We start from the raw sequence: 26131 nt of genomic DNA, 5'->3' as shown, positions 1-26131 counted from the left end.
AAAAACAAACACTTCATATAAATAAGTATCCAGCACATTGATCATAGTCAAATAAATCAAAATCTATGGCACTCGACACCCTGGAAGACCGTCATCTGTATCTCATCTCCCAACTTAAACATGGCAATCATTTACTTTGAATGTCTTACTGAGGTTATCCTTTACATTGATGAAGTTGACACTATACACTACAACTTTAAGCTTCCTGAGTTGGCGGCAAGTTTTTTTTTTTTTTTGATTACTGCACATGATTTACACATGTTAAAAACTGCACAGACTTCTATCCACATACATGTACAGTATGTATGCGATTCAGATCTGCCTAGCTCATATAAGTTCACACAATACTTCTTGTGATCCATCACATGAGTGATGAGGGCTTCATTATTTGATGAGCCCAGACTTTGATTGGCTCATAAGCCCTCTTCCTATCTGGACAATGATCCCAGCGAATGACTCTGGATTTAGGGCACCTGCCACGCATCCTTAGGTTTTCTGGTGGTGGTCCATGTGTGTAAATGAGGTCGCAGGATCCTCATACTGGCAGGTGATTAAAACTGACCGAAACTTATCCAGCAGGGCCATCAACTGAGACCGGTGGAGATTCTCATAATACATGATCTCCTCTAAATGGTGGTCCCCTCTGAAGTATGGAAAGAGTCTGAAAGAAAATCAGATTTCACTTATTATATTACAATATTGCAGACTTCATCACAGGATGTAATCAGCTATACAAGCTTTTATTACTGTCACAGTTCTTTTTCTTATGGTTACCATTCTGTAAAATTTTGACCCCATAATTGACGTATGTTTACAGTAATTTCTTTCAAATACTCAAAGTGCACACAATAAAGAGTGGAAATGACCCCCTACAGTTATTACATACTTGGTGAAGAGCTTTAGATCCTCCACATTCTCTTTAGCAGCCTGTGTATCCAGAATGCTGTCTCTCTCCTCCTTGGAGAGGTGGGCCAGTTCGTCGTGGAGGGGCCAGTATCGGTCCTCAGAGACCAGGGACCCATCAGAGGAGGGGGACTTAGAAAACTGGCTCATTCCTTGGTAACTCAGGGCTAAACTCTCATCACTGTTAACTGAAAGTAAAACAAGAATTAAAGATTTACCTCATACAAATAATATGTACAAACTTTTATAGGAATGATAATCAGATACTGACTATAATTAGGACAACTGACTAAATATCGTATAAGTAGAATTTTTAGCGAGGATTTAATTTTGGCATTATTAGCGAGGGTGCCGAGATCGCTAAAATTGAATACTGTAAACCAATTTTTATTCGCGACGACTTTATTTCGCGATTTACCGGGGGTATACTAGTTCGCGACGATTAATTTTCGCGGTAAAGCCTATTAAGGTTTTCTTCTTAACAGACACATAGACTTTAAGAATCGGTTCGCGGCGAGAAATATTCGCGATGACGAGGATCTCGCGAACTTCGCGAAAATTTCTCGCACGCGAATAAAAGTTGGTTTACAGTATCACTAAAAATTAATCGTGCTTTATTTGTAATAGCTTCTTTAATGTGCATTTTAAAATCGCTAAAATAACATCTCGCTAAAAATAAATTACCAGTTTTTAAGAGCAAATCACTAAATTTGTGTCTCGCTAAAATTTCCACTTATATGGTATGCAAAATATGTAGCAAAAGATACACCTGCAGTTACTGTAAACGTATTACATTTGGCGGTGTATTCTTTTTAGCGTTTTTGGCGGAAAGAAACTTCCGCTAATTCAAGTACAACGCTAAATGTCTTAAACATATATGCATTAATAAGAACAGTAAGAAATGCGCTAAATCAAATCTACGCTAACTTGTTCAAAAATCAATTTCCGCAAAATATTGTACACACTAAATATAATACATTTACAGTATTTTGTAAGGCTAAAGTGCGATTAATCAATACAGTGGAATATGAAAATATTTCAAGTCCACCTATTTTGGCTCTTTCACATTCCCCTGTAAATGCTCTATAGTTTTTGAATACCCTTCAGTCAAAGAAGCTTTTTAAAGCAAAATTTTAAGTTCAAAACAAAGATAAGTGCCAAATGATAATGAAATGAGTACCTAAAAATCTGAAAAACTTAGGATATTTAAAAAAAAAATGATACATAAACTCTCTTTACAAATGCTCACTTGAGCCTTCAGCCTGGATTATATGATATAACTACCTGATGCAATATCAGAAACAGACAAACTTTCCTCCTCTGGAACAATAGGCATCCCTGAAGACCTGCCCATTTCTTCTGATACCTTCTTTATCTTGCGGCTGGCTGGAGGACAGAATATGACATAGGTGTGGAGCTGGATGAGGAGTCGATGCTGTAACATCCAGACTACTATCTTCACCTTCTGATCCTATAAAACAGGAGACAAGTAGAATTTTACCAATACATGTATTGATCACTTTTGAAAACAAGTATTTCAATTTGATTCATGTTGATAGAAGGTAATCTTGAGGTACATGTAGAAAATTATTCACTTCTTGTACAAAAGTTGTTGATTTCATTTCAAGTTAAGTATAGACTTGTAGTGAACATGAATAAATACAAGGATGCAATGCCTCTTGACTAGATTGATGACTACTGGTTATAGAGATGATTCTGTACCCATATGTAAATGTTTCACTCACCTGTTGTTTTGTTGGTTTTAACACGTCTTTTGACTCTCTTAACATCACAGGGTAAGAGAACTCTGCTAACTGGCCACACAGGGAAAGAGAGAACAGCTGACTGAACTCCTCTGAGAGGTCCGAGTTACTATAAAACAAAGACATAAAAGGTGATCACTCTAACTCCAGTCTAACTCTTTTGTTTTTAAAATGTATATAATGATACTCACATGTAAGTATTGGCCACAGGTGACAAGACGTAAACATTAGTCTCACACAAAGGAAAAATGATAGTGGCTTTCCCCCAATACACCAAATGGCCAACGATGTTGAATACCTGTTGTTATAAAAAAAATCATTTAAGGTAAACATGAATGAGTCACATGCAATCTTTCTCCATATATACAGTAAAATAGGCTAAGAACAAAGTAGCTTTGTTATAAATGTCATTTGTATATCCATTAAGTTCACATTCTACATGTACTATGAAATCTTCGTAGGGGTTAAAATTTTTGATGTGTTCGAAGTATGGAGAGACCCACGAATGTAAAATTTCAATATGCATTACAACTAAACATTTTCCAACCATGAATTCAAATCCCCACAAACCAATACTTTTTCCTCTAACCTTGAAAATTTGACCTTACAAAAACATGTGATTTTACAGTATTTTTAAGCAAGAGGAATGAAAATCACTTCACTATAATGTCAATTCACCATGGCCTGGGACTCTGATGCTGACAACTTTGATGAGTTGAGCTAAAAAGGACATTGCTTTTGACAATATCAACCGGACAAGTTCTTGCAAGATCTTTACACAAAATAAAAATACCTGTACATATATGTATGAAGTGGTATGAAGTCTGACTTTATGCAGCATAAACTCCTTGAAGCGATGACTTACCTGTGACAAGGCCAGGTCAGCGTAATCAGTTGACTACAGATAAGTATAATAACTTACCTGTGACAAGGCCAGGTCGGCCTCCTGGGACAGCATCTGTAGACTCTGTAGTGGACTCCACACTGTGATCAGTCGACTAGAGATAGGTATGATGACTTACCTGTGACTCTGTAGTGGACTCCACACTGTGATCAGTCCACTACAGATAGGTATGATGACTTACCTGTGACTCTGTGGTGGACTCCACACTGCGATCAGTCCACTACAGATAGGTATGATGACTTACCTGTGACTCTGTCAGCGACTGGGAAGGCCAAAATGGTCAATGGGACTATGGTGCAACTGTCAACATTTTTGATGGGCCATTTCGAAAATGAATGGGCCATCAATATAATCTGAAGGGCCATTTCAATAAATAACAAAGTGACAAACAAATATGAATTATGAGAGAAAACACGTTTTTAATTAACTGAATAATTCATATCAATTTTTAATGATCATGAAAAACATGTATTTCACCTTTTAAATACATAATAATTATTAAATTGCTTAGAATATAACTGATAACAAAGTCATATTTTGTGTTAAAATCTGATATATCTGACAGTTATTTTTAAGGAAAGGGAACAGCCCTACCATACCAAAATTTGATATAATGTTTGTTAGACATTAAAGCGTATTATCTGCAATTTTTATTAAATTTGCCTACGTAGTTTTAATGATATATATCTGTAAACAAGGCATAGTTTTCAGTACTTTTTTTACGCTTTACTATTGAAATATATAGTTTTTTAACCAATTTTGAGATTTGTTGTTTTAAATTGATTGCATTTCAAAATGTCAAGATGAAGTGAAATTAAAATTATTGATATAAAAAAAATTATATGTCGTACGCAAGATTTTTTGCAAATAACATCGCTAAAAATTGAATGCGCACCTTGGCGCCATGTCATATGTTGATTTAATGCGCCATTTTTCAAACTTCAATGCGACTATGGCGCATAGATGTAAAATGTTATTTTACTCAATCAACTTATTGGGACTCCACACTGCGATAACGAGTACCTTATTTACACTAATATTGTGAAATTCATATTCTGAAAATCAGAATAAACTTTATAAACATTCTGTGGTGAGAAATAGCTTGCAGCACACATCGCGATGATAACATTTTATTTCCTGTACTGTATATTTAAGATGTTCATGTTCAGTAAGATTTCAAGCATAACACATAAATTTGATCACTTTATTTATTCGATAAACAGGCCTCCTGGAGAGTAATTGAGAAGGGGGAGGGGGGGGGTCTGTAGTTTTTTATTAAGACTCTGTTTCTTAGTCAAATTGCAAAGTGTAAAACACTCCACACTTATATAAATACACACAGTCGACTTTTGTTATAAAAAATGAAACTTGTAAATTGTTTACAGTGTCGTATAGACTTACCTGTGATATAAATTTATTTTTAAAACGCAAATTACAATTTGTTCGTCAGCATAGACATAGCAATTACATGAGATTTAAAAGCAAAATAATCAAACACATGTAATAATGACGATAATAATAAATACATGTAAAAGTAAAATACGTGTAATAAAATTTACCTCGTTTTTAGTGTTGAGGATTGTTTCATCTTGTATACGTACATACAAATATTTTTGCCCCGGTTTTGATTTGCAGTTGCCTGTGCTACAAGGCCAGGTCGGCGCAGTCCTGGGACAGCATCTGTAGACTCTGTAGTAAGGAGTTGATCCTTACCACACTGTGATCAACTGTCGGACGTGAGGGCTGGACTAAACCGAGGTCCCGTGTCAGAGACTCCCCCCCCCCCCCCCCCCTGTAATGCGGCTTCTCCAGCATAGGACAAAATTTGCAGTCTCCATGAAGTGATGGCATCTCCATATGTAAAATATAATACAAATCACTGCATTTAATTATCCCTTTGAGTTAAAATAATAGTTGAAATGCATTTTGGGCCTAGCCATTTTATTTACGATTATTTTTTTTGTAACAACAACTTTACAGGCATTTTGAGAAATGTAAATGGACAAATCTGAGATAATTCATATCAACTAGGTTTTGAAAAGATCAAATGAATAAACATACTTGTATTTCACCTTTGAAATACATAATAATTATTAAATAAGCAATACAGTAAAACATACTGATAACAAAGTACAAATAATTTTGATTTGTTGTATGCATAATCTGATATATCTGTTAGATTCACAGTGTATTTTTAAGTCAAAGGGAAAGAAAATCACTTCACTACAAGCATAATGCAACATAATGAGTCTAAGCAACCAATGTTTTAAAAAAAAATGTATATATTAAATGTCTGAAAATCCATTGTTACCTTAGACATTCCAAGCATTTCTGTATTATTTCTGGCTGCAAGCATAATAAAAATTCACTCTCAAAGATTCACTTTCAAATAATTTTACACCATCAATTATCTTTAAATTTCTAAAACTCAGATATAGTTCTAATTTTGATGAATATGTTGTAATTAAAGCTCAATTCATAATGATGTTTATTTTCCAAATAAATTTATGAAGCAAGGATCATGTTTCATTCAACAAAGCATTAATAACTAATGCTTCAACCTCTTTACTAGTCACATAACATGTGTTTTGTACCTCTATCCTCATAGTGCTGGAAGAATCTGGAATCTGGTGTATTTTATGTGGTGAACAAAACCAGATCTCAATCCACTTGTTGATAAACAGGTGAACTAATCCAGTTTTGCCTAAACTGAAAATGAGAAAAAAAAAACCTCTATTAAATTAAAGGAAATTGCTTAAGTACACACTAGAGGCCCATGGGCCACATCACTCACCTGAGCACTGCGGCTAGGAAAAAATCAATTCAGTAAATGCCTAAGTGGTCCCGATCTTAAAAGGGGGGTATGATTTGAACAAACTTGTATCTTTGCAAACTTGAATCTATACTAACTAAGGATGCTTACATATTTTTTTGACTAACTGTGGCTTTTTTCCCTATAAGTTTGAACTTTTATTGTGGTCCCACCCAACCCTGGGTGTCATGATTTTAACAAATCTGTATCTAAACTACCTGAGGATGCTTCCATATAAATAAGACCAATCATGACTTTGTTGTTCTTGAGAAGAAGATTTTTCCTATGCAAAACTATGATCGTCCATTGTGGCCCCACCCTACCTCCGGGGGTCATGATTTGAACAAACTTGAATCTACACTACCTGAGGATGCTTCCATATAAATATGAACAATCATCGCTTTGCTGTTCTCAAGAAGAAGATTTTTAAAGATTTTTCCAATATATTCCTATGTAAAACTTTGATCATCCATTGTTGCCCAGCCCTACCCCCTGGGGTCATGATTTGAAAAAAACTTGTATAAATATGACCAATCATGGCTTTGCTGTTCTCAAAAAGATGATTTTTAAAGATTTTTCCTATATATTCCTATGTAAAACTTTGATCGTCCCTTGTGGCTCCGCCCTAACCCCGGGGGGTCATGATTTTTACAAACTTGAATCTACACTATCTGAGGATGCTACCATATAATACGAACAATCATGGCTTTGCTGGTCTCGAGGAGAAGATTTTTAAAGATTTTTCCTATATATTCCTATGTAATACTTTGATCGTCCATTGTGGCCCAGCCCTACCCCCGGGGTCATGATTTGAACAAACTTGAATCTACACTACCTGAGGATGCCTTCATATAAATATGAACAATCATGGTCTTGCTTTTCTCAAGAAGATGATTTTTTAAGATTTTCCCTATATATTTTTATGTAAAACTTTGATCGTCCATTGTGGCCCCGCCCTAACCCCGGGGGTCATGATTTGTACAAACTTGAATCTACACTACCTCAGGATGCTACCATATAAATATGAACAATCATGGCTTTCCTGTTCTCAAGAAGAAGATTTTTAAAGATTTTTCCTATATATTCTTCCGTAAAACTTTGATCGTCTATTGTGGCCCCGCCCTACTCTTGAGGGTCATGATTTGAACAAATTTGAATCTACACTACCGTAACCTGAGGATGTTTCCACATAAGTTTCATCTTTCCTGGCCCAGTGGTTCTTGAGAAGAAGATATTTGAAAATTGACATTAATTTTTCAGTAATTTTTAATCATCTCCTCTTGAATGGGGCATGGCCCTTCATTTGAACAAACTTGAATCCCCTTTACCCAAGGATACTTTGTGGCAAGTTTGGTTGAAATTGGTCAAGTGATTCTTGAGAAGAAGTCGAAAATGTGAAAAATTTACAGACGGACAGCTACACAGACGGTGGACAAAATGTGATCAGGAAAGCTCACTTGAGCCTTCAGGTGAGCTAAAAATACAGTAATTCCTGATATCTTTCATTTAACATAAAGTAATAGAAAAATCAGATACTTTCATTTAACATAAAGTGACAGAAAAATAAGATACTAACTCTTCAAAGATAGTTTGTAAGCATTTAGCTAAAGAACTTCTTGGAAGAATCATGGCATATGGAGACTCTGCAGAATCTGAAAATTCAAAATTCTAAGATTAATTGTTATAAGTAAAGATACACAAAGGTATGTATAACCAAATGTACTTCTGTGACAAATGGTATCTATAAACTGAAAAATTTTACAAAACGTATGAAAAACATTGAAGCAAGATTCTTTGACAATTTCAAAATTATATTTCAAACATAAATACAAATGTACAACATTTTTCAGACCAGCAACAATTTTTTTTTAGAACTAAAAATTAAATGCAGTCCTTCTCTAAATACAGGTAAACTTCGGTATCTCGACATCGGATATGTCGACAACCTGGGATATGTCGACGTCCGGCGGCATTATTTACTATATGAATTCAACAAAATCTATTTTTAATGTCATATTGGTCACAGTCAAGGTTTACCTGGTATATGTCATTGACCGTGGTTTGTCATGGTCGCTTGAAAGAACTTAATTCACACCTTTCACACCCATGTTTTGACTACATACTGCTCTATAAAAATGTTTTGTAAGCAATCCCAAACGTTAATTGTTTAATGTACCGCTAATTATCATTGGTTATAATCTTCTCATGGTTTAAAATTTGTGTCGTTATTAAACATTTTGTAAAAAAAACCAGAAGTCTCTGTCGAGACTGTAGCTCTACTGGTTTGTACTTATCAAAAACCATTGCACTATTTTATGTATCTTTGTGTAGTCATTGTGTGCCATATTTTGAAATCAAACTAGAACAGTCAAGGAATTTCACAGAAAATTCTATTTTTAGTAACCATGGTGTCATTTGAAAGAACTTAATCATGTATCTTAGTGTAGTCTACTTGTGTGCCAAGTTATATTGAAATCAGACCAGAATATGAAAGAATTTCACAGAAAATTCTATTTTTATAACCATGGCAAAACCGTATGGTTCAAAAGTGTGCCAAGTATATTGGCAAAAAGTGTAAAAAGCTATTTTTAGTATATAGGTCAAAATCAGTCAAGGTCACAAGTTATATTGAAATCCAAAACTGGTGTCAGAAAATTTGAAAGAACTTAATCAAAAACCGTGGTATCTTAGTGTAGTCTACTTGTGTGCCAAGTTATATTGAAATCCCAAATATGAAGATCCTATCTCCTATGGTTCAAAAGTTATGGCAAAAAGTGTGCCAAGTTATATTGAAATAAAAAGCTATTTTTAGCATATAGGTCACTGTCAAGGTCACAAGATCATTGACCTTGTCATCGTTTTGAAAGGACTTCATTAGTGGAGTATGTATACTAAATATGAAGTTCATATCTCCTATAGTTAAAAAGTTATGACAAACAGAGGAAAAATCTATTTTTAGCATATAGGTCACAGTCAAGGTCACAAGGTTTTTGACCTTGATGTCATTTGAAAGGACTTTATATATGTGTGGAGTAAAATAGGAGGTGCACCAAATATGAATTCTGTCTTTCATAAATCTCTTATTGTTCAAAAGTTATGGCCAAGGTTAAAGAATAACAATGAACAATATACACAATGAATTCAATTTAACTTAAAAATTGTGGTAAAAATGCATTCAACATGAATCAAAAACTTACGATAAACATATGTAACATCAACAGACCAATTAAATTTTGGAAAATGAAATGAAAATTAATTATGAATGATTCTGAAATAAAAAAGAAGTGTAATGAAATAATTTTAAAAATATACACATTAACTTTTTTCCTTATCTCGGAAGTCAACTTTGTACCAGTCTAATTGAAGACATGTAGGTACCAGTAGTTACAGTCGTCTGGTGCATAAAAATTAAATGCAGTCCTTCTCTAAATAGTAAATACCCAATGTTTGTTGTTTACCTTCTGGCATGGCTGCCACCTCATCATGGACGGACAGCATGATTTTTGCTTGAGAGGACAGATACTGGCATCGTCCCTCCTCATGATGAATGGCTACTGTGATCTGCTTGACTAGGTCAGTGTAACACTGGATCACCGAGGACGTCACATAGGCCTGGAAGTTTCAACACCCTACTTTACTTACAGACAATAGAGAAACATAAAATTTACCATCTGTAATTATGCCCCTGTAAACGAAGTTTCGGGGGTATATATTTTTTGTCATGTCCATCTGTCTGTCTGCCTGTCTCTCTGTCTGTCTGTTTGTTCACAAAAACTTTAACCTTGCCCATAACTTTTGATTTAGTGGAGCTAAGATTTTCTTATTTCACATGTATATTCCTTGTGACAAGACCTTTCTTTGGGTACCACCAAATTTGACCTTTTGACCTTGACCTTGGAGTTTGACCCACTTTTATACAAAATTCCTTTTACTTTGGTCATATCTTTTGAACAGTAAATACCAGGACATTTATACTTCACATATGTATTCTTTGTTGAAAGACTTTTCATTGGATACCAACAACCTTGACCTTGTAGATTTCCATACTTGTGAAAAAAACTTTAACCTTGGCCATAACTTGGGAATGGTAATGGCTAGGGCTTTCGTACTTCATATATGTAATCCTTGTCAGAAGATCCTTCATTGGATACCAATAACTTTGACCCTTTGACATTTGAGTTTGACATACTTTTAAAAGGCAAACCTTGATCCATAACTTTTAAAGGGTTAGGGCTAGTGCTTTCATACTTTATATATTTACCGGTAATCCTTGTGACAAGACCTTTCATTTGATAACAAGAACTTTGACCCTTAGACCTGACCTTGGCCTACTTTTGAAAAAAATTAACCTTGGCCATAACTTTTGAACACTTAGGGTTAGGGCTAATCCATAATCTACATAAGTATTCTATGTGGCAAGACCTTTCATTGGATACCAATTACCTTGACCTCTTGACCTTGACCTTGGAATTTTTTGTACTTATTGAAAAAAACTTTAACATTGGCCTACTTTCAAATTTCACAATTGTTTTTCCAGTGAGAATACCCTACTTTTGGTACCAATTAATTAAATTTGCATTTAACAAAAGTTGAATCTTTGCTATGTTGCCTACAGGGGCATCAGTGTTTCACAAACACATCTTTTTTTTTTTAACTGATTGTTTTCACTTTTGACGGAGAGATCTTTATAGAAAAATTATCATTTAAACATTTACATGTTTATAATTATCTTGGAGGATAATTTTGTGTGTTTGATATTTGTAATGCAAGTCAAGAATTTCTACAAACCCTCAGCACAAAAATGATATTAAATGAGATAATCTGGTGGGCTCCTGGCTTTGATTTCCCCATATCCAGAGACATGGGGAATCCAACAAATCTGACGTCATTTATCTTAAGGTCGAAAGGCTTTCTGCACAGGTCTTGCTTGGCAGCCAACAAGTTTGCCAAAATAGAATCCGAAAACCTGCAGTCATTAAAAAAATATACAACTGTATCAACAATACTAACAAGGCAGAAAATTTGAGTTATGACAGGATTTTTCATCTCAAATGAAGTAATGGTATTTATCTAATTAGTCATAAAGAAACATGCTACAATGAAACTATATTATATCTTTTCATAGAAAAATAATTTTCTATGGAAACAAATGTTTATGTTAATCAATGAAAACAACTTTTATGATAAATACAAGATGTGTAAAAATTCTCTGCTTGTTACAAATTCAAACCTTTTTAAAATACTAGTAGCTGATATGTAATGACTGGAAAAAATACATTCAAATATGTGTACTACTAAATAAACAACCACTCACCCTACTAAGGTATTGTCTCTGATACAAGAGGTTACAGGTTCTCTGAAAAAGGTAGTTTATTTGTTAATTCAAATGCATCACACAATTAAAGTTTGAATTCAATCAAGGGTTCATGATTTAAGATAAAATTTAACATCTTATTTCCAGCCAGAAAAGTCTCAATTTTAAATAGTACTTTGAATAATGATGGTACCACATTTTAATTTTACAAGGAACAAAATATGAAAGTTTTGGTCCATTTCAATCCCAAATTAAAGAGATGTAGTCCAAAAATATTTTGCTATATTTATCTCTATGCCTTGTGGTCTGAACCTTTGATGACCTTAATTCATTGTATGATTTACCTCCATGTAATGAATCATCATTATGATAGGATTCTTCAGATTGAATTAAATACAAATGTAACAGCAAAGGAGAAATGTATGACTTGAACGGGAGTTGAAACCCAGGACCCCTACATTTCTTGTCAAGTACTCTACTGATTAAGCTACCTAGGCCAATTTCTATGCAGTGCAAATAATTAAATTCCACCTTCTCTTTAAAATGTCTTCACCCTTGAAGACACAACCCAAGTAATATTACAGCTCCCCAGGCAAGACTTTAACCTGTAAGTCCAGAGGTGGTCAATGACATGAAATCTGTTACAGAAAGGTGAAAAAAATGTATGGCTGGACTGTGAATCAATTCCTAAACTCCTGCATCACCTGTCAAGTGCTCTTCCATTCTGTTATCCCCAGTCTAATATCCAATCCAGCCTTTATTAACCCAATGGAATTAATCTAGATTTTCCATGACCAGATATTGCCAGAGCATGATAATGAGAAAGAGAGAAATCAATCCTTAAACCATTACTTCACTAGTTTGGGAAAACATTTCATGGGTTTTATGCTTTTCACCCGTTCATCAAAAAAGTACCTTAGTATGCTAAAAATGAAAAGTTTCACCACAAGTTTTATAACAAGAGGCCCAGGGGCCACAGCGTTCACCTGAGCACATCGGCTAGGAATAAGCACATATCAGATTAGCTGCAATAATGTAGCCCTCTCCCTCTTTTTTTTTTTTTTGGGGGGGGGGGGGGGGGAGAGGGCTACAACTCCTTAGGATCTCCGTAATGGTGCAGCTGTGGAAGTGATTCGCTCCCGCACGGATTTCGGCTCAAATTGTTAGTAAATGGCTATTTTATTAACATTTCTTACCTTGACTCCAAAAATGCAGTTATCCAAGACATAAATCAATCCAAAAATATACAGAACAATCCATATATCAATTATTTTTCGTGTATGTCAACATCACAACTTAAATTTATCCGCCATGTTTACTGACCTTGACAGATTTTATTCTGGGACAGCCAATAAGATTAAGGATCTATAGGGAGCGGATTTCTTTGGAATTACCTTATTTTAAGCCTAAATATCGCTGTTTACGGAAAAATAACACATGAAGTGGTTTTATTTATCGATGTTTAGTGATACTATTCATCACAATTACTTATAAACACCGAAACCTGCTTTATTTAGTTATTCTAAATTTCAAGCGCAAGTCTCGGTACGTCACGCGTGAACTGTCATGGCTGTTGAAGATAAACACGAACTTGGCGAAGATTTATTTTACATGTTTTTCGCGTTTAACGGGTTATGTTGTCGACAGTGAATAAAAATCTCGTCTCATTAGATGTAAGTTGAATGTAAAAACTATTTTTTCTGCCTGCCGTAGCCCGTATCTTAAAAATATTTTTGCACCATTACAGAGATGCTGTGAAATTGTAGCCCTCTCCAGAAAACATCAGATAAAAAAAATCGGAGAGGGCTACATTATTGCAGCTAATATCAGATCAGAACTAAAAGTTAACTGGGGGGGCTTGAATTTTAACCCCCCCAGGGATTCTTGATTCGAACAAACTAGAATCTACACTACCTGAGGATGATTCCATATAAGATATCACTAATCATGGCTTTGAAGTACTTGAAAAGAAGATTTTAAAAGGTTTCCCTATATATCCCTATGTAAAACTTGGGTCGGCCATTTTGGACCCACCCTAGTCCCGGGGGGTCATGATTTGAACAAACGTGAATCTACACTGCCTGAGGATGATTCCAAAAGAGTTTCATCTTTCCTGGCCCAGTGGTTCTTGAGAAGATCTTTAAAGATTTTTCCTGTATATTCCTATGTAAAACTTTGATCGGCCATTTTGGCCCCACCCTAGCCCCAGGGGTCATGATTTGAACAAACTTGATTCTGCACTACCTGAGGATGATTCCACATGAGATTCATCTTTCCTGGCCCAGTGGTTCTTGAAAAGAAGATTTTTAAAGATTTTTCCTATATATTCCTATCAGTATGTAAAACTTGGGTCAGCCATTTTGGCCCCACCCTAGCTCCAGGGGTCATGATTTGAACAAATTTGAATCTGCACTACCTGAGGATGATTCCACATGAGTTTCATGTTTCCGGGCCCAGTGGTTCTTGAGAAGAAGATTTTTTAAAAATGCCATTAATTTTTCTCTAATTCATAATTATCTCCCCTTGGAAAAGGGCATGGCCCTTCATTTGAACAAACTTGAATCTCCTTTACATAAGGATACTTTGTAGCAAGTTTGGTTGAAATTGGCCCAGTGGTTCCTGAGAAGAAGACGAAAATGTGAAAAGTTAACGACGACGACAACAACAACAACGACAACAACGATGACAGACAACGGACAAATTTTGATCAGAAAAGCTTACTTGAGCCTTCGGCTCAGGTGAGCTAATAATATTAATTAGCATGTTTTATAATTCATTAATCTTTGCTACATCATGCATATATACGTACTTGTTTGATAATATGTCCTCTGTTATTTTTATTGCATATGGATTGCTTCCTTTAGCTGAAAGAAAACAAATTTAATCATTATGAATAAGCTGCATTACCAGCTACTGATGTACCCATAATTATAAGGCAATTATAACTCACAGGTCCAGGAAAATCACTATATTTAGCTACATAGCTAAATCTACCAATATAACTTTATTTACCTATATAATATAGCTTTATTTAGCTATTTCAGAGTAAATTTCTGTTTTATGAAAAGCAGACAAAAAGTCGCATAATGAGGCAATATTAGTTTTCAACTTTGAAATGGACTGAAAACAATTCACCAAAAACCCACTTATAAAAATGTTTCTCCTTTTGTGCAATTGCAATCAAAGATCTAAAAGTTTTGGAGCTTTGTATAACAGTTAATCTGTGAGTAAGCAGCTACTTTAACAAAGAAAAGCAGTTTTGGTCAACAAGATAATTGATTGGTAATAATTGAGCGCAAGGCAATCACACTTAGTCATGCCTCATCGCACTTTCAGCTATCCAAAGTCCAAACATTAGAGATGCATTTTGGGGTAAAAAAAGTGTTTAAAAGCTAAATATAGTGATTTTCCTGGACAATTAACCTTCTAAGAAAGCATATTTTATATTTTTCATTACTATCATTAATATTTGTCGAGAGGCACAAAAAATATAAGATAAAAATGCCTTTTAGAGCCCATTCACTTAATTATTGAGCATGACTTGAGTTGAGAAATTTGCATTATTTTTCAATACAAGGTTATTACTTTTTGATAACACGCCACGGTTGATTGGTTCAGCGTTTGGGTACCGGAAAAGTAGTCTGTCGCCACGAGTTCCTGAAGTGATGAGGACAACTGCCAATGGATCTGTATTCATACTTCAAGTTTGACTTGAGCCACCCGTCTGCTATTTTTTTCCACAATGTGTAAATAAACCTTCTCATACAAAAGAGTTCCATTTGAGGGATGACTATTTACCCTAATAGATACTTCAGTGCACAAGTGAATCTGATTGTAATATAATTCATCATTTGGTCATTGTATATTAAAATACTCTGAAAAGAAAATAAGATATTTTATGGAGAATATATTTTTTTAATTCATTGTATTGTTATTGATTTAAATAATAATAATAAAAAAAGATCTTGTATGTTAAATTTGTCCCATTTTTAAATATGTACAAGTATATGGCAAAGCAAAACAAAAAAAAAAAAAGATTACAATAGTTGAATTTACTTTATTTATCTATTATATAACTTAAATATCATCACATTGTTCCTTTATCTATCAACCTTTACTGTGACTGTTCTTCATTTGTAAGCGTAATTCACTCACCACGACAGTGACCCCAATGCAGCTGTACTTTACCAGATTTCTATTGCTTTCATTAAAAATTCAAAATATAGTTTATAAAAATTATGTAGTTTAAACTAGTATAAGTAAGATGGCTGATGATCTGTCCTTGCAAAGACTATAGGGGTCCTGTCTTCTGTAACTCTTAGCTGTAGTACCCCTGACAAACTTCATTCTCTATTTTACAGGCTTGTCATGCTTCTCTCATTCAAAAACAATTCATGAAGATAATGTAATCTTCTCCTAAAACTATGCTGAGATCAACCCACAAGTTAATGAATAATATAAAATTTGTCAGAGGGTCCAAAGGTAACAATTGAGTTGACTCCTGATATTTCGAGGATGGACAGTTTCACACATGTTCTTAGAGTCACAATGCATGATCCTCATTGATATGCAACAAATTATTATGGGTTTATGTAAGTTTTATTGTTGATAATTAATTCAAGCAAATTCATCCAGGTAGGCTTATACTGTTATATTTACATATGAACTTTGGAAATGGACTGCTCCAAAAAGTTTAACTTTAATCTGGAAATATTTCAGATCAAGCAACCAAAATTCTTAGTGTGAACCCCACGATGCATCGATCATCCATGCAAGTTCAATAACCATAGGACTATCAAAGTTACTTGAAAATTGACTTGCTTCAAGAACTTCAATATGTTCAAGTATGTCAGATACACAGCCAATTGTGAAAGTAACATTAAACTAACATTAAGCTAATGTTAATTTAATATTACCAGGTAATTGAGATTAACATTAAAATTAATGTTAGGCACAATTGGCTGTATACATCTGTCAATAGCAAGTCCAGCAGTGGAAATCCTTAGATGCATCATCCATGTAAATATCAGGTAAACTAAAAATGTACAATTAAGCCTAAAAAAATTGCTTTGATGTATTTTTATTTCAAAAACAATTTAAATAACATGCACGATTGCACAAACTTTTAGAAATTGCATCACAATGTCTATCCAAATGATATCGTATATTTTCTGCCTATTGTACAAAGATTATTTTTTGATGATTTGTATGACGTCATCATGATTCATCAAGTGCTGAAGTCCGATCCTTTGGGGACTATACTTTACACTAGTACCCTGTAAAAATAGAACAAATTCTGAATTCTAATATTAAAACCTTAAATTTGTCAAATAATTTACAAAGATGTATCTTTTAAATGTACATGTATATATATATAACCAAATGACTTGTTACTTTTATCAGTAGAAATGTCTAATGACCTTACCCAAACTAATCCATATTTGAATGCGTCCACTATAGTTCTATGAATAGCATGACACTAAAAAAAAGAGGAAAGATCAGTATTATAGTTTTTGTAAATCTATGTATTTTAAAATCTCTCTTCAGTGCAGTGACTGAAGACAGTTTTGTTTTAACAGAATCTCCATTACTCACCACATGCTCTGCTGTACACCCTTTCCTTAAAATCAACCCTCCATCAAAATCAGGCCTCTCTGTTATTATAAGAACAAATTATCAGGTCCAATGAAATAAAAAAAATTATTATTAATTTATTTATTGAATTAATTATGGTAAGTATATTTCAAAATAAAGAGCTGTCATTTCTAAATTTATAAAAATTTCAACCAATAAGTTCATCTTAAATTATTTCAATTTAATATTATTTAAAAAACCTATCATGTTTAGATTTTCTGTACTCTACAACAGGAGTGCTATATGCAGAGTTACCTCCTCTTTTCTTTGTGTAGACACGGACCAGAGCCAGGTATTCCCAGATCATCTCCACCAGGTAGTCCAAGTTCAACCGCATGTTACAACTGAAATCAGTCACATTGTATAAATAAAATCAGTCACATGTTACAACTGAAATCAGTTACATGACACAACTGAAATCAATTACATCATTTACAACTAATAAAACCAGTCACAAGTCTCTTAAGTCATATACAAATGTAACAACTAAAATCAGTCACATAAACTGAAAGCAACCGCATGTTACAAACAACTGAAATCAGTCACATCATCTTTCTAATAAAACCAGTCACAAGTCTCATAAGTCATATTACAATTAAAATTGGTCACGTAAACTGAAAGCAGTCACATGCATGATACAACTGAAATCAATCACATGTGACATCTGAAATCAGTAAAATATTACACATGAAATCAGTCACATGATACAACTAAAATCAGTAAAATAAATTATATTACAACTGAAATCAATCACAATCAAAGTTACCTGACCACCACAGAACTCGGTTCTCTTGCGAGCCTGTCCACTTCTTCTATTGAGATTTGGTCAATTTTGTTATAGACCTAGAAAAAGAAAACACCAAGTGGCTTGTAAATACCCTGGTACATTGAATGTGTCCATGTATATACAATATTCTTTAAAAATCCATGTTTATATTGTTCTTTATATAAAATGGAAAATTCAGCACACCCCATGGAAAATTTTAGGGTAGAAGTACCATAGAACTTAATCCAGTAGAAACTAAATACATTGTTCTGTCAACATTACCAGAGTCCGTTGACTTGTAAAAGAAGGTTACTACTACTTTGAGGTTTTAGCTTATGACTGAATAAATCATGTGTATACCATCTCTTCCTTCCATACTCACATATAAACAGGGCATGTAGACTCGGTTTCCAAGTATAACGTCAACAAACTCGTCAGATGTACAGTCTTCTCGGAATAAAACCTCAGCATTAAAGATCTCTGTGTCAGGTTAAGGACCAAACAACACCACTAGTAAAAGCTATATTTAGGGATTTTCTGAAGTGTTGTGCTTATGAAGTTTAAATCATGATGACATAAAAGTACAGTGTTTGGAATATAAATATGCGATGATCTCAGTTCACAGGCAATTTGCTTCTCATATATCCCTTAATATAAATAGTTTGTTATCTACCATAAGTACATGCTTCAGCAAAACTTTTTGATTAAGAAGCATTCATAAGGGTCATACATGCCAACTTTTAAAAATTCCCATGGGGGATTTAGCGCGTGACGACAATTTTCAAAGCTTTAAATTCGCGACATTTTGCGATTTTGAAAATAAATGATTATGAAATACTTTAAATTTTTTTTTAATTATAATATTGATGGCACTTATGAATACAAAACAAAACGAATTAAAGTTTTATTTTTCCAAATCTAAATATCTTTGCTCAATAGTTGTCACTCAGTTCTATTAATTTACATTTTGTTTCTGGTATGTACCCTTAAAATCAAGTGTTACTTTATTCCCTATAAGTAAGTATATAGAGTGCATCATTAATTTTATCTCACACACGAAACAATTTGGAGAAATAGGCCTAATTAAATCCTGATTTTTTTAACACAAGCCCCACCCCCACCCATTCCAAAGAGAAATTAAAATTGTAAAAGACTACATCATGAACATGATGAACTTTTGCAGTCTTGGCAATGCCATATGGGTCTCTGGTATTTCCTTGATATATATGTAACAAAGAAACACAATGTACAATATGAGCTAGTATGATCTATGGGAGAAAAGGGATTCAGTGCACTTAACATACATGAGAGTATTATTTAATCTAAATTATTTTCAATAATTTTTAAATTGACGAACTATACAATGTTTTTATTATTAGCAGTTAAAATCAGCAGCTATATATGCTTTGAAATTTTCTACTTTCGTTTTCAAAAAACGATCTTTTTGGATTCCATTTTTATTGTTTATCATTTTATTGACTTTAATTTTTGTTTTTAATACAATGACTAATAATTAAGCCCTTAATCTATGTGTTTCACTTCGCATACCCCTTCAAACTGAAAAGATTAATCTCCTAACTGCTCCAGGCTATAAGCTACCTGTACCTGGACAGCAACGTGTGCGTTGAAGCGAGAAGTGATTTCCTGTGGCTAATAAACTCTGCATGCTAAATAAACAATGAGACTTATCTGTGTGTATTGAATAAACAACTCTGATATTCTTATCCCGATTGACAAAATTCGGCGGTAGGGAAACTGAAAATCTGAATTTGTTCAAATCGGGAAATTGGGGCAATTTTTCTCTCCCGATCGGGAAGGCGGGATGAAAGGGAAAAATCGGGAGAATCCCGCCTAAATCGGGAAAGTTGGCATGTATGAAGGGTGCCCAGTTTATAAATATGTGTGAATTTTGCGAGTTCCAATGTTAATTTATTGTTTCTCCAAGGATACTCCATTCATGAAGGATCATCTGTACCAATTTTTCATTAACCTTTGTCAGGGGTAGCGTGGAGTTAAAGGATATGCCTCCTCCTTTCTTTTGCTGAAAGAAAACAAGGGGCATTTGTCTAGTTATGGCTACTTTATGTATAGTATTTCTACTTCAATAACAAATCAACCAAAAACAATATTTTACATTGACATATAGATATTATTATGCATATCTTACTTTTAAATAAATGTTAGGTTTCCTTTTATTCAGTCGTATACCAACACTCTCCAATTCTGCTGTCAGCAATTCTCTGAAATAAAAGTTTATATAGATTACATGTAGTATATGAAAACTAATACATGTAATAAAGTCAGAGAAAAGGTGCACAATGCAACACATATTTATTATACATTTGTACAGCCAAACAAAAACATTTTTATCAACACCAACTTTATGTGTTCCCCAATTGCAAAATCTAAATTATTATGTACCAATTTGTCACTTTTCAAATGGCTTTCTCACAGACCTAAAGTTATAAAATCCAAACTTTGTATACATTTATGGAACACCAAGCAAAAGATTGATAGTGTCTTTGAAGTTTATGTCATATAACCTGGCCATCAAAACAAAGTACATGTACATGTATATGCATTCCAAAGCAGAGATCATAATCAGTAAAAATTCTTGTTTTCCTTGATATATTATTTAGGGGGACTATAGTACTAGTTTGCTATTTGGGTTTTGAAGTAGTTGACATAAATTTCAGCTTTTACTTTTGAATTTTACTCTTTGTAGCATCCAGCATCATGACCACTACATCTGCTGTCCTTGCCACGGCTATGACCTGCCGACCTCTTCCCTTTCCTGAAAGTCAAAAAAAAACTTACATTAGGAAAATAATTTTTCATGAAAATCTTTCTCTTTTACAGAAAATTACTGGATGTAAACTGGATGTTGAAGATATTATCTCTTTTGAGTAGTCAAAGACTGAACATTCCTTAATAATTATCTTTAAACTCATTTCTCAAATGAATCAGATCCAGCTTCAGAAGAATGTTTCCTGCTTTCAAGCTAGCAGTTAATTCTTCAAGTAATTTATTTAAATGCATGTAGATACAGTAAAACATGTTTAGTACGAACAAGGATATGGCAGAGTTACCTTGGACCCCCAGCTAAATAAATTTAATGTATTCCTTATACGGATATATAACAACAAATTACGGATGTAGTGATTAAATTTCATAGGTCCCAGTGACTTTGTTTTAACCGAGTTTTACTTCCACTTTTACTTCACCTTGAGCAGCTCCCTCTATGATTCCTGGTAAATCAAGAAGTTGAATTTTGGCACCATTATGCTGAAAAAAAAGAATTACTGGCTCTTCACTAGCTGCAGATCTGTAGCGTTATGGTTGTATATACTGTAAATCACTTTTTATTCGCATAATTACGCGAGACAGTGTGCTCGCGAAAATTTAATTCTCGCATATAATAGTATTCCTTAGGATAATATAGAGCAAGAACCATAATTCGTGAAAATTTTGTCTCGCTTATCAAGAGTCAATGACTATCTCGCGAAAATAAGGTGTCGCGAAAATTTAGTGATCTACAGTATTTGTCTTTGACCATAATGCTACAGATCCCGTAATGCAAAAAAGGTGCAATTTGCGGCGCAATATTTTTTGCGTACTTTTGGGGGAGAATTTCTCCACTGTCCATCATCGGTCAATTAACTACATTTCACTCCCTAATTCTAGTCACATTATTTAACTAATCTGTATAATTTATCCACCTCCCAACCATTTATAGTTGTCTCTACAGGTAATAAACTTGCTTGAAGTGAATTTTCAAAAAAGTAACAAATAATTTCAATCAAGCGAGTTTATCACTTGTAGAGACCACTATAAAGGTATGGGAGATGAATAAAATATACAAATTAGATAAATAATGTGCCTAAAATTAGGTAGTTGATTGATCAATGCTAGAAAGTGGAAAAATTCTCCCCAAAAGTGCGCAAAAAATATTGCTCCATAAATTGCACTTTTTTGCATTATGGGATCTGTAGCACTATGGTCAAAGACAAATATATAACACCATAATGCTACAAATCTGCAGATAGCTCTTCACCTGAAGCAACTTTTTTTTTTTAAAAAATGACATGTACTCATACTGGTAGACACATTGTACAGATATTTTAACAGTGTTAAGGTTCATTAACCCTCTGCTCACTCATATGAAATGTTGCTTGAACCTTTATAATTTTCCAAAAAAAACGTATTTTATAAGTAAAATACAATCAATTATAACTTAGCTTGCGGGACAAAATTGGACAAAAAAGACACTTCAACTTGGCAAATTTATAAAGGAATAATAGACATTTATGTCATCCTTTTTATCAGAGTATCAATGTACCTTAATCAAAAGAAATCTGACAATTTCAGCAAGTTTAAGGATTGTCTGTGGCCATACTTAGTTTGGTGATTTATAGAGCTCTGTAAATTTATACCAATAAATTAGGAATGCAGATCAATGAAATAAGCTCACATTTTAGGAAAAAATAAAATAAAATATGCATTCACCATAATAACACCAAGATGCACATATCAAAGTGTAGACTCACCTCAATAACACCAGGAATACAGGTCAAGGTTGTGAACTCATATGCAGCACATTCACTTTTGGTTTTTGTCAGGGTACTCAGTAATGTGGACTGTCATATATACATATTCAAAAAAAGTTATTAGCAATAATACGCATACCTCAAAATAGTCTACTGTTAATAACTTATTTATACATTTACATGAATATATGTAAGGTTATTAGTAAAGAACTTTACAGAGGACTATATGATTAATAGACTGGCATTGACTAGTTTATAGATTAAATATTTAGAACAAGACAGATCATAAGATGTATAACAGACCTCCAAATAGCTTAATAATTAGAACTCGATCTTTTCAATAATGTCAAGAAACTCTTATAAAAGTTATTTTGCTTCTTACTCGAAAACAACTGTAACTATAATTCACTGTACAGTATTCTGCCTACATGTTTTGATATTCTAAAACAGTCAGCACTCATATAAAACTCAGTACAGTGTATCAGGTTTTCTTTTTTTGTTGAAAACCTAAATTAATATGTAACTACATGTAATTTATGTACATTAATTAAACATCCACACCTTGCCTACTGATGGGAATCCTATAAGAGCTACCCTGGCATCTCCAGATTTCATCACATCAAAACCCTCTCCCTAGAATCAAAACAACATTATCCATTTAATGTCATCAAAAATTGGTTTGATAAAATTTATTTTCAGGCAGTCAATATTATAATGTTATTGACAAATGTAAATCATGTTCCTAGAAGTTCCATATTTTTATATCATGGAATTCAGTATTATAAAAAACTTTGACTTTTCTCTGTGTATTGATACCATGAACATAATGAAATAAATGCGCAACAGAAGAAATTTCTTTTCACATGAAATGACTTTAAAAACCTTGGATGCTGATTTTCCCCCTGGTTCCAACAACTGTTGTCTGTACTTGGCAAGTTTTGCTTTCAGCAATCCGAGATGGTACTCAGTAGCTAAAACAAAATAAATATTTTAATCACCAACTCAGTAGCTAAAGAAAAAAATATAAATAAATAATCATAAACACTTATTTTTTGAGCTCAAAGGACAAAGTGAATGAAGACTGGTTTATTTCTCTTATATTTTTTGAAAATCAAGATTAGGAAGTCCTACACACTGCTCAATAAGAGGTCTAATTCCATGGAACTTTTTTGCAGTGATCTGCTTTTTGATGTGAAATAGATAAAATTAACTGTAAAGAACATAATTTCTGGAATCAGTGTTTTTAATATATACACGACCATGTTCAAACAATTATTAAAAGATTAGGTCATCTTTAATTTTTTTCTTTTTACATTCCAGGAGACACTATTTCTTTTCTTTCTATTCCTTGTATCCCATCAGCAAAAATGTTGACATTTTCTGGAATAAAGATTTTCCCAACTACCTACCACCCCAATAGTTTAATCCTGAGTCAGGAGAGGGCAAACAAACATTAATTTAAAGATGACCTTACTTGCAAATGTTTTCCTTATTTTTGCATGCAGAAGTATTTTCGGTTTATTATTGTTTATAGTGAGCGCAGCAAGAGTCACTCTTCACTGGGAGCTCTTAAAGCAACGCCTGGGCGAAGAGAAAATTCGGACTAATGCACATTCATTCATCAGAATTTTTTTCCTCAGTTCTCTGGACCCACAATGCATCACTTGTTAAAAGCTACGTTCTCACGAGAACAGCTGCAAAAGTTTAACTAAAAGTTAGCACGCCCTGAGTTAATGGATAAATATTGAAGAGAAATTGTAAATGAAACGTTTTTCATTTATTTTTCAGCATTGTTCAGGCTTCTTTTTTGTAATGTAACTTACATACGACGTCATATGACATCAGCGTCTAAATGCATCAAATGGCACGTGCGGTTTGATGAACCCGATCTAAATTACAACAAAAGAAATATCTGCTCTTGCATTATGGTCCCACCGTCAACATATTATTTATGTCATTGACCATTTTTGCTGGCAAATTTTAGCTATTCTTTCAGATTACTTATTTTCATGTACCCACTCCGAAGTTAGTACAGAGTGATTATTTTCAAGACGACCCTAATATAAAGATATTTTTTCCCAGGAAAGGAGGGGGCTGTGGAGGTAGATTCCAACAGTAAAGGTAATATTTTTTTTCTTTCCATTAATGACAGACTAATTTTAAGGAAAGCTTATTTCAGGTCCAGGAAAATCACTATATTTAGCTATATAGCTTAATTTACCTATACATCTTTATTTACCTATATAATATAGCTTTATTTAGCTATTTTGGGTAGACTTTACTTTACCGGTCCCCAGATCCGCAAGATCCTCGCGCTCATTGGACTATGACGTAACAACTACGTCACTCAACTGAAATGGATTAAATCTGCACACTATTCGACTGATTAGGGTTAGTCTTGCACCCACCTGAGAGATTAGGGTTAGTCCTTGCACTAGTATTCGACTGATTAGGGTTAGTCTCGCGTCCATCCGAGAAATTAGGGTTAGTCCTCGCACATTATTCGACTGATTAGGGTTAGTTTAGCATCTGCCCGGGAGATTTCGTCTGAACGTCTTAGTCCTTGCATACCATACGATGGATTAGGGTTAGTGAATAGTTCTTTTAGTTAAGTTAAGAAATTCAGTTGTTTCTGTAATTTTTCCAAGATCATAATTCAGATTCATAGGCATTTCCTTCGTTTGTTTACATGGAAGATTGGCTAAGTCCGAAAGAAATGACATTAAGCATGCGCCGCACGCTCTTCGTTCAGAATTATTCTTTGTCGATTTTTTCCATGAATAAACAACTATTTATTAATTTTTTTTCAGAGAACTAGGTTAAAATCTTTGATTAAAAACAAAGTTTTAAACTAAACTTTTAACCGTAGAATTCAGTTTTGGGGTCAAAAGGCCAAAAAACCTCGTATTTAAATTTTTTTTCGATCGCTCACGCGATCTCATATATACTGAAGTCGCCTTCGGCGACACTACATTTTAGCGCGTTTTTCTGGGGACCGGTAAAGTAAAGTCGTTCCGCTATTTTAGAATGAGTTTCTGCTTTAATTATGAAAAGCAGAGAAAATTAAGGCACATTTAAATTATGGCTGATATTTTTTTAAAACGTTTGATAAAAACAACCTTTTGGCTCAAGAAATTCACTTGAAATGCTTCAAAACATCAAATATTATCAAATTATGCATGCTGACATTTCACACAAAGTGACAAACCTTTATTTTTCTGAGTTCGGGAAATTTCCCTCTCAATTTCAGCTATTTTCTCCAGAATACCCATTGTATCTCTTTAGCTTTAGGTTCTAAATAAAACAAAAAAGAACAACGTCCATAAAATCTGGAGATTTCACCGATGTCAGAGGTGGCATATGGGGGCTGCCATCTTGAATGAAATGTATCCGGATATCCTTTAATATCAATCAGCAAATATACACAAAAATTTTTGAAAGTTTTAAAAGAAATTTATTTGGTGGAAAATGTGTATAAAATGTTTAAA

At 33.8% G+C, this 26131-nt stretch overlaps 1 protein-coding gene across 1 annotated transcript in view; it reads right to left on the bottom strand.

Annotated features, from left to right (window-relative positions):
- LOC134272878 (GATOR1 complex protein NPRL3-like) overlaps positions 1-26023 on the bottom strand; it is a 26067-nt gene extending 44 nt beyond the window's left edge. The window contains 26 exon segments of the mRNA XM_062755047.1: positions 1-661; positions 887-1091; positions 2188-2374; positions 2649-2775; positions 2858-2964; positions 3589-3683; positions 7894-8034; positions 9841-9994; positions 11171-11348; positions 11697-11738; positions 14506-14560; positions 15282-15394; positions 16890-16972; positions 17122-17175; positions 17292-17350; positions 17586-17674; positions 18097-18173; positions 18479-18576; positions 20047-20137; positions 20264-20336; positions 20800-20890; positions 21321-21381; positions 22644-22733; positions 23205-23276; positions 23526-23614; positions 25852-26023. The exon segment at positions 1-661 is cut by the window's left edge and continues 44 nt beyond it. Of these exon segments, the coding sequence (XP_062611031.1) occupies positions 487-661; positions 887-1091; positions 2188-2374; positions 2649-2775; positions 2858-2964; positions 3589-3683; positions 7894-8034; positions 9841-9994; positions 11171-11348; positions 11697-11738; positions 14506-14560; positions 15282-15394; positions 16890-16972; positions 17122-17175; positions 17292-17350; positions 17586-17674; positions 18097-18173; positions 18479-18576; positions 20047-20137; positions 20264-20336; positions 20800-20890; positions 21321-21381; positions 22644-22733; positions 23205-23276; positions 23526-23614; positions 25852-25915 (2670 nt within the window). The 5' untranslated portion in view covers positions 25916-26023 and the 3' untranslated portion in view covers positions 1-486.
- Between the last annotated feature and the right edge of the window lie 108 nt (positions 26024-26131).

Source organism: Saccostrea cucullata, unplaced genomic scaffold (assembly GCF_032062105.1).
Source record: "Saccostrea cucullata isolate Sc308-1 unplaced genomic scaffold, CSIRO_AGI_Scuc_v1 ctg154, whole genome shotgun sequence".
In the NCBI taxonomy this organism is placed as follows: domain Eukaryota; kingdom Metazoa; phylum Mollusca; class Bivalvia; order Ostreida; family Ostreidae; genus Saccostrea; species Saccostrea cuccullata.
This window is presented reverse-complemented; position numbering and strand designations above follow the sequence as displayed.